Source organism: Odontesthes bonariensis, chromosome 9 (genome assembly GCF_027942865.1).
Source record: "Odontesthes bonariensis isolate fOdoBon6 chromosome 9, fOdoBon6.hap1, whole genome shotgun sequence".
Taxonomy (NCBI): Eukaryota; Metazoa; Chordata; class Actinopteri; order Atheriniformes; family Atherinopsidae; genus Odontesthes; species Odontesthes bonariensis.
The window spans coordinates 5,683,510-5,693,706 of NC_134514.1; the positions used below are offsets into that span (position 1 = coordinate 5,683,510).

At 42.1% G+C, this 10,197-nt stretch overlaps 1 protein-coding gene across 1 annotated transcript; it reads right to left on the reverse strand.

Moving 5' to 3' along the window:
- Window positions 1-786: 786 nt before the first annotated feature.
- Window positions 787-8,786, reverse strand: rhbdd1 (rhomboid domain containing 1). The gene is made up of 8 exons (XM_075472840.1): window positions 8,522-8,786; window positions 7,541-7,705; window positions 6,307-6,586; window positions 6,052-6,184; window positions 5,287-5,375; window positions 3,243-3,308; window positions 2,312-2,455; window positions 787-1,585 (listed from the first exon to the last, which is right to left on the reverse strand). The coding sequence occupies exons 2-8, from the start codon at window positions 7,691-7,693 to the stop codon at window positions 1,479-1,481; spliced, it is 972 nt and encodes a 323-aa protein (XP_075328955.1). The 5' UTR covers window positions 7,694-7,705; window positions 8,522-8,786; the 3' UTR covers window positions 787-1,478.
- Between the last annotated feature and the right edge of the window lie 1,411 nt (window positions 8,787-10,197).

A 10,197-nucleotide genomic window follows, 5' to 3' on the forward strand; every position in this document is an offset into this window, starting at 1 on the left:
TTTTCTAACTGTGCTGTCATAAACTTTAACCTTAACATGCTAACTGAGGCCTGCAGAGTCTGAGATGTAGCTCTTGAGTGTCTGACCTTGGGGTGACCTTGCTGGGACGTCCACTCCTGGGATGATTGACAGCTGTCCTGAATGTGTTCAGAATAATCTTTCTCTCTGTAGAACGATGGACTCCAGATAGTTTGGAAACGGCCTTATAACCCTTCCCAGGTTGATGGGCAGCAACAGCTGCTTCTCTGAGATTGTTGCTGGTGTCTTTCCTCCTTGGCATCGTGTTAACACACACCTGAATGCTGCAGAACTTCATACTTGATGATGATCAATTAATTAATTGAAGTGCATATTCTTAACTGCACCAGGGTACCACTTACCCCCTTAATTCCAGTTATGGCTGAATTAGCTTTTTCATTTTCACCGCAGAATAATATGTGACAGGCTGGTGTTCATCTGAGTTCATCTTTATCTTTTATCTTAAAAATCTTAGCGAGTGCTTCTTTAGTTTCACAGGACTGTAGGATGATGTGTGGCTCGTAGGGTTTCCTGGCTCTAATTTCAGCTGTCCTACTTCCCGTCTCGCCTCAGAGCTTTAGGTGAATCAGAGCCAGAAATGTATTTCTTCTCTGCTGATCTGTAACTTTGCTTTGATGACTGTATAGAAAGGTATGGGTAATGTTAGAGTGGGTTTATTATAAGAAGGAATATGACATCATGCAGTAGTTTTCCTAAAAGGATTGGTGGATCATTGGATTCTCAGGCACACATCACATGACAAGTGTGTGTGTTCAAAAATATATTTATTACAAAATGTACAATTACACAGCTATACTGGGCCTTTATGAGAGATGTTTTAATGGGCATCCAAACAGAATTCATCCCAGTGACTACTGGTAATTCATGCCTTTTTGGGACAGAGCTGGAGCTGATGAGAGCTGATGAAAGGTAAACATGGATCAGTTCGGACGAGAGGAAGAAGAGAGCTGCAGCATTTATTCACTGCAGAGGCATCATGCAGGCGCTGGATCGGGTTTAACATTCAAATTCTGTCAGAAAACTTTCCTTAAACTGTCTTTTGTGGTTCGTGACAGAAGCAAGAACTCCCGCACTCCAGATTTACCGGCCAGGTTAAACATAGCAGTGTTTGACGTTGTGTTTTCTCTAATTAATTGATATTAACCAGCATTTACAAGGCCGTACATATCTCACAGCCATTGATATCTTCAAACTTTTACCATGGATCCCAGATCACAAGCTGGAAATGTGAAAACAACATTGTCACACATTCACAGAATGTTCATCTTCACATGGCCAGCGAACTCTAAATATCTTTAACTAAGTGGTGAAGTAAAAGAGCTCGTATCTGTCAGTGTGTTGTTGGACCTTCTCATTTAGGACGCTCTTCCTTAGCCTTTGGACAGTTTTGGAGTTTTAATTGAACTTCTTGTGTCTTTTCTTTCCCGCCAGCTGACGGTTCAGCTGTCAAACCTCCTCATTCTCCTCCATCTGACCTCCTCAGCTGTAGGCTCCGCAGAAAGGTTGAAGCCGTAAGGAGGAGGACCCCCTCTCTGACCAGTTTGTCCTATAAAATAAGACACACATTAAAGTTAAATAGGTTTTCAGACTCAGTGTCACTGCAGCCAGCCTGCACTACACTGGAAAAAATGCCCCTCCAAAAATAAGTTTAAAAAAAACAACAAATAAAAGACGTTTTTGCTTGAAATAAGCAAAAAAATCTGCCAATGGAACTAGTGAAAATCGGCTTGTCAAGATTTCTTGAAATAAGATGTGATATTTGGAACTTTTGAGATAAAAGCGATCTTGAAATTAGCTTAAAAACCTCTTCAAATGTCAAAAAAAAAGCTTGTTTCAGGGGCGGTCGGTGGCGTAGTGGGTTAAGCAGCCGCCCCATGTATAGAGGCTACAGTCCTCGCTGCAGCTGGCCCCGGTTCGAGTCCCGCACCAGACAGCCCTTTGCTGCATGTCTTCCCCCTCTCTCTGCCCCCTGCTTCCTGTCTTTCTCAAACTGTCCTAACATTAAAGGCATTAAAAAAAAAGCCCCAAAAAATACTTAAAAAAAAAAAAAAAAAGCTTGTTTCATATGAAATCTGACAAGACTTTTTCATTTAACAAGATATTCCAGATGTATTGTCTTCAAACAAGTCCCTATATCTGGCTGAAATGGTACTTGTTAGGCAGTTGTGTCTTATATTAAGTGTAATGAGATATTTTGACTAGAAATGAGACAAATGTACTTGGTAAGACTTTGATTTTTTCCAGTGTAATCAAACCCCCCCTCTGCTCTTACCTGAGTCATTCAGGCTGTTTCTGATGGCTGCATCCAGCTGCTCCTCCTCCGTCAGCCCACCGGTGAAAGTTGCTGCCTGACCCATTGTGTAACCTGGTGCTTGCTGAGAGTTTCCTGAGAATCGTCCACCTGTGCCGCTGTAACCTGTGCACACACACGTTAAGACTGTTGTGTTGTTTAGTCTGTATATGCTACAGTTTCTCAGTCAGAGCTCTGAGCTGAAGTTCAAATTTAAATACGTTCTGGAAAAGCCGACGAACTGCATCTTCATTTTTACTGTTTTATTTCCATTCTGTGGAGCACAGTTGCTTTTAAATGCTCTATATAAGTAAAGGTGACCTGACTGACGTCACTTGTGTGCAGAGATGGGGACTCGAGTCGCTGTTTTGATGACTTGTGACTTGACTTGACAAAAAAAGAAAAGACTTGAGACTCGACTCGGACTTGGAAGTTAAAGACTCGGCACTTGACTTGACTTGAGACACGATGACTTGAGAGTTATTCAGTTCATGTTTTCAGTTTGAATATAAAATTAATAATTTAAAAAATAATATCGATTACCCGGTAGGAGCGCAGGACCGAAAGTCGTTGTCTTCGGCTTTCGTAATTACCATAAGCTCATTTGACAAGCACTTACTGGTCAGAATGGATCTTCAAATGAGCTAATATTATCCTGTTAGCCTAGTCGGTAGTTAGCTAACGTTAGCTCGACATGATACGGGGTGGGGACAGCTACTTATCTTGTCTTTTCACTTTATTAAGATCAGAATCTGCAGGTAAAATTGGTAAAAATAAAAGACTTGACTTGACTTGCCCAAGAAAAAATTACTTGGGACTTGAAAGCTAAGACTTGAGACTTGCACATGTGTGACTTGGTCCCATCTCTGCTTGTGTGTGATGTAGAAAATTGAATCACTTGAGCGTCTCATACCTGAAGTGCCCGAGGAGCTGTAGTACGCACCGGGCTGCGAGCTATATCCATGCGAGGTGACCAACTCTGGTGGAAAAAATACACACAAACACAAACTTCTGGAACTGCTCATTCACATTGAAGCACATGAACTCATTATGTCATTAAAGGCTCTTTAGAGATGTGAAATGAATGGCTTTATCAACCTTTAAAGTCATTAATGTTCCTCTCAGGTCGGGTTTGCACTCACTCAAAGAAAATCTGAAGCGAGCTTTTGAAGAGCAGTAAAAGGGTTAGCGTGTGTCCACGTTTGATTCATGTTGCTTTCATGTGGTGATAACCAATCCGTCATGTGGTGATAATCAATCCGTCACGCCATCTTAATCGTTGCAGGTCAGATGTAATTTGCAAAATTGTCTCCAACCCCTCCGATGCTCAGCAAGTCTTCCTGGAAACTGTCAAAACCCACCTTAAACGTATTAAGAGTGGAAGTGTTGTTGGCTCTTACTGTTACTGTTGCCCTTTTTAATTCACATCTTTTAAATGTGATTAAAAACTGCAACAGAAGCCCATCCGCCCGTACAGCTTCATGGCTTCCTGGCTGTGAAAGTAACAGTCAGAGGAACGCTGCATCTGCCAGTCGAGGGAGATTGGACCGTACATCCCTGAAGTCCTCAGTCTCATAATGTGTTTTAATAACACGTAATTAAACCACAACAATTAAAAGTGTGCCAAGTGCACTGTGGTTTGTGTAAAACATTTCACCAGCGATTGAAGCAGCTAAAATGATCCCTTTTCTACATTTTTAAGTTCAGTGAGAAGTCATTGTTGTACTTGTGAGGGTTTAGGGTTCAGAAAGCTGCTGCTCGTCTGGTGTTCAACCTCCCCGAGCTCTCCCACACCACTCCCCTTCTCCGCTCTCTACACTGGCTCCCTGTAGCTGCAGCATCCAGTTTCAGACTCTGGTGCTGGCCTACAGGGCAGTGGGAGGAGCAGCTCCTTCATACCTCCAGGCTGTGGTCGAGCCCTACACCCCCGCCCGACCGCTTCGCTCTGCGGCCTCCAGGCGGCCGGCTGCCCACTCACTCAGCGGTCCCTGCCTGTTTCTCTGTTCTGGCACCCCCATGGTGGAACGATCTCCCGACTGATGTCAGGACAGCTGAGTCACTGCCCATCTTTGGCCGCAGGCTGCAAACCCATCTCTTCAGGAAACACTACCCTGATCCGCCCTCTGAGGACATCACCTGTTTCGTCCCAGCTTCTTACGCACTTATTTGTTTCCTAAATTGTCTTCCCATTTGTCTCGGTACCTAACTTATCGCACTTACTCTAGCACTAGTTATGCTCTTAGCTGTTTGGTTTTGGAAGGAAATGCACTTATAATTTCTTGTGAACTGAAGTTCTTTTGCGTACTGCTGTGGAACACACTTATTGTAAGTCGCTTTGGATAAAAGCGTCTGCAAAATGACCGTAATGTAATGTAAAGTCATTGTTGTACTTGTGAGGGTTTAATGTGCAGCAGTAACAGACTAGTTGTCATAAACATGATCTTTTACTTCAGCTGAGGGCACAGTTTCATTGTCACTGCTGTATGAAAGGTCTCACAACTGCATAAAACTCAAAGAGTTTTCTAATAAAAAAAAAAGTTGCATCATGAGAAAATTCATATCAAGCAAACAAGCACACTGCACCGTCTTCAACAAAACAGTTCTGAAGGGAAACAGGTGAAAATACTGACATATGATCAGACGGAGAACAGAAGCTCATGTCAGATGTTAACAAAAAACATGACTAAGCGCTGCAGTTACTAAAAATCTGCTCAGCTCCAGTATTCATTTCATAACACGACCTGTCAGATTCCTCTGAAAAGTCATCAGAAGCCAAATTAACCTACTACTGCTGTGTATGTCTGTCAGTTAATGGGACTGGACCAGTTCCTAACTCTGACCTGGTCAGACTGATGTCACAAAATTAAATGGAGGAGCAACAGGTCGCTCATGCCAGAAAAAAATCATTTGGCTTCAGGAAAAAAATGCTTCAGTGAAACTAAAAGTTAAACTCAAACCTGCACATTTCTTCATGATGAACTTCAGTGGTCCTGTGGTGTAGAGCAGACCCACCAGGATACCTGCCAGGTGACCAACAAAAGAGGTCCTGGAGAAGCAGAGCACAGATGAAGCGTTAGCCAGCCGAACACCGCCACCTGGTGGACACTTTAATCCATAGCACCGAGAAGAAAAATACTCTGAGTGTGCTAAATGAACCTCGGTAAGCGGAGGAAACTGAGGGTGAAGAAGTGTCCCATAGTTAAAAGATGGGCCAAAGCTAAATCAAATATGGCCACACGGAGAAAAAGTTGTTCGTCCCGTGTTAGTCCTGTCGCTGGAACAGTATTAAATGTGGACCAGGGGGAAATCAACGCGAGCGGGGTCATCAGAGATTTGGTTGGCCTCCTTCTGAGGGATCACTTTAGAACATGCACCGATGGCACTGAGCTCAGCCTCCTCAGTAAGTACCAACTTCCTGTCTCATCCTTTTATTGGCTGTGCTTGAAAATGTCAGTTTCTTGCTCACAAATGATCCCCTATAAGGTGCTGCTTCCTAAAGAAACTAAAAGACACAATCTCTGTGTTGTGATGGACAGTTTGGAAGCTTTGTTTTCTTCTGTTGGTTTTCAGAACATATTTTAAATCACACAATGTGTGTACTGGACAGTTTTAAAAGCTTGTAGCCAATGGAGAGTATAAAAATGAATGGAAGTGGTCCCAGGACTGCCACCTAGGGAACTAAATTCTGGAAAGCTGGTTAAATTCTGAGGCTGGAAACTCACCCAGGTGATGTTATGTGGATCAACACAAGCTCCGCCCAGCTCGCATAGCGGTTAGACACAGGGAGACCCATCACATAAGTCACGCCTCCGGGGTGGTAATGGTTATTGATCACCTTCAGACCAAACAGAACACCTAGAAAACACAAAAACAATGATTAACAGGGATTAGGAAATGCCGGCATTGGGGAAAGATGTTGCACGATACTTTGGTGTTTCTATTAAAAGTAATTTTGTAAACTGCGATATGATTTATACCCGAGAAGCCAACAGCACACGCCATGCTGTAGGACTGGTCCTCAGTGAGCTCTGTTAACAGCGCCTCCAGCACCAGATAAACCAATCCAGTGAGCAGGGAAAACACCGAGAGCAGGTAAAGGAACCAGGCGCCTCCCAGCCGTCGCTCCAGCCTGATACCTTTCCACAGGAAGGACGCCATGTTGAAATACAGGTGCCAGTCGTCTGCATGGTGCAGTGGAGACAGAAGAAGTCTGCGCCAGTCTTTAAACCAGTACGCCTGCTGCACACTCACGCAAGCCTGGGGATCAGGTAAAAAGCAGAGGTTTTTTTTACTACTATTTGCAGTAAAATAGACCAAAGAAAAGCAGCACATCGAAATAAATATCAACGTTTTGGTTGATTCAACCTTTACCTTTTCGAACAAGTTTTTTTAAATGTTCTTAAATAAATGTAAATGTATTTTATTTATACAGCCCTTTACAGGCCCTTTCGCTCACCCCAGGGTTTGTATTCTGACCTGGGCACTTCCAGCAGAAACTGATCTGTTGACCTCAGAGCTCTACCAGGACTGTTAAAAGCTCAGATAAATACGACGGGGCGAGGCCGTTAAGAGCTTTAAAAACAAACATTAAAAGTTTAAAATCAGTTCTCTAAAGGACAGGAAGCCAATGGAGGGAGTTCAGAACAGGAGTGATGTGCACACGTCTGTTGGTGTTGGTTAAAAGACGGGCAGCAGCGTTCTGCACCAGCTGAAGGCGGCTGAGAGAAGACTGGGAGACGCCGACATAAAGAGCATTGCAATAGTCTGACCTTGAACTTATTAGGGCATGGATGGCTTTCTCAAGGTCATGACGACTTAAAAACATTTTAACTTTGGCCGGGAGACGCAGCTGGAAAAAACTAGTCCTGACGACATTGTTAATTTGTTTGTCCAACCTCAGATCAAAGGTCAAAGGTCACTCCCAGATTTCTGACGGTTGAACAAAGCTTAATATCAGCAATACAATTAAACAAAGAACATTGTGTACTGTTACTATTTGGCTTCAATGGTAGATACATTTGTAAATCGTCTGCATAACAGTGGAAAGAAAGGTTGTGCCGGGCTATAATTAACCCAAGTGGTAGCATGTACAACGAGAAGAGGATAGGGCCAAGAATAGATCCTAGAGGGACTCCACAGGAGAGAGGAGCACTGAAAGAGGAAAGGTCACCAACCATAAATAAAGTGTGTAGAGCCGCATCAGTAAGTTACCTGCATCAGAGGAGCAGCAGGAAACAGAAAGAGGTACACGTTGAGAGCCAAGACACCCAACGTGATGGGAGGGATGTTGTCCAGGCCCACCTGGAACAGCTGGGAGGCCAGGAGCAGCAGGCCCATGTGGGACCTCCTCTGTCTGGGATGCATACTGAAGACCACCTGGGAGGAGACAGCCAAAAGATTAACGTTCAATCATTTCTGGTTTATTACAGAATTCACATCGTAATATCAGAGGAGGCTCTCCTCTGTAGAACTGAAACGGGCATTACAACAACAAGAGAACTACGAGTGAATGTGATTCTAAAGGTGCTTAAATCTCATTCTCGTTACATTCATTCACATTTTAAAGCCTGGAATGAGAGCATTAAAACTCCAGATATATCATGTATACTTGTCCAGAGAATACACATTTAAGTAAAAGACGAGCACACATAAATTTACTCCCTACAGTTTTATTCAACCATCACCAACAGTCTCACATGAACACTTTCCAGGTCCTCCTAACAGCTTATGGATGAAATACAAGCACTAAAAGAGATGCTGTGCCTTTTCTATTGAAATGCATCAGTCCAACTTAGACTTGCTCTTGGCTGGCAGAACCCTCCATGATTTCAGATTACAGCTAATGAAACATTCTTGCTTTTCTTGCTCCATGTGCCGATGAATGCCAGTAAATCTCCACGGCTGCTGTCCGCTGTTGTTGCCCTTTGGTTGCATTCGTGGATTTCTCTGTGTTGCATGTAATATCAAACGTGTACATGATACATAACGCTGCAGTGATCAGGTTGTTTATCTTGCGACTCAAATAGGAGGAATACACAGAAACCTTTAAATATTTAGGAACAGGCAACTGAATAAAGGCTTTAAATCAAGTTTAAGGAACTTATTGTACATGTTAATGTAGTGTGTAGTTTTTTTAATTACCATTAAAAAAAAGAGACCATCTTCGGAAACACAAATAAAAGGTAAACTTACCTTTAGTTCAGTTGGCAGCTGTGAAGCTCTTCCTCTTTCCGAGGAACTTTGACCAATGCTAATGCTAATGCTAACGTTAAAGTTTTTTGTTGCCTGTTTTATCCGGTTATTCAGCGGAGTGCGTTTTAAAGGACTTAAACACTGATAGACTGACTCTGGCTGTACTCATAAACATATTGGTCACACGTTAGCAGAGTTTCTTGCTCGACGTTTCGTCATTTCCAGCAACGAGCAACTACTCTGCAACAGCGGGGCGGAGCGAGTAGGCGTCAGGTGTCATGTGACAATAACATTAGTACGTCATGGCGCAGCCGCAGTAGGGTTCTGAGTGAGAGTTCTTTTCAATCAGGACCTCTGTGCTCATAATAATTATATTATGCCTTTTATCCCAGGCCCTGTTGGTTTATCCTTACATTCCCTGCTATTACTAAATAATCGACAGCTTTTAAAATAAATAAACCATATGTTTGTATATGTGGCTTTATATAAGATTGTGTTCCTGGGGCCCAAGTTAAAGGCAAGGTCTTGGGGTCCCATCAATCTGACTCTCTCTTTTAAAAACCATTTCAATAGTCTATATTTTTCTTTCTTTTTTTTTTTAAAGACAGCTTAACATAAAACATTTAACAAAGATTCCAACAGTTTTTTTTAACCATCCAAAAACAGGAAGATTGTTGAACAAAACTTGATAAATCCTGAAATAGAATGAATAAATAAATGTAACTGAAAATAATATAACTTAATCAAAAAGCTCTCCAAATTAATTTTGGCACAATGTAGATAATGTTGATTGTCTTTTTGCTCACTTTGGGAACTTGCAAACAATCCAACAGCTGCAGCTTGAAGATCAGTTTTTAACTTTCTCTTCATCCAAGATGGCAGAGAAATATGAATTATCACTCCCTCCTTACAATTCCTCCAACCTCAAACCTTGCTCAGTCTGCCCCACAGCTCACATGTTGGGAAATAAACTACACAGCTTACAAATTCAGGCAATTATTTAGCTAAATGCTTTGCAAGATTATATGGTGACAAATTACATACCTAGATATCTTTAGTCCTTAATAAATTGGCATCGATGTGTCAGCCGTTACATCTGATATGATAATTTCACTCTGATGAGCAAAAGACACTTCTTAAGAGAAATTGGTGCTCATTACTTCTCTCATAAGCTTCTTCTGTTTACATTCTAGTAGAAATGTTGAAGGTCACATGACTATAATAGTACACTGGCTCATTTTAGCCCACTCTCCCCTAAACATTGTAAAGTGAAAGTGTGGACGACATGTATGCAATTTGCTCTTCTCTGCTTTATTGAGCACTTACAGCATAATACAATTATATCACACAACATCAACCACTGCAACACTTGATTTATTCTGTTGAAGGCACCTAATTTAAGGGATTAATAGCAGACAATTTAGCAATTTCCAATAGTCTAGTCAAGCAGAATGTTTCAGTAAAACGCTGCACTATCACCCATGTTACTGGTAATATGAAGCAATGACAATTGGCTCAAGACTTTTGCACAAAACTATACGTTTGCTATGTTCTGGTATTAATAAAAGAGGCATTTAATTCAATTGTTTATCTTCGTTGCTGCAGCCACATGGGGCATAACAAAACCGACAAAAAAACACAACAAACACAATATGGGACTTTAGTGCCCTCCAGTG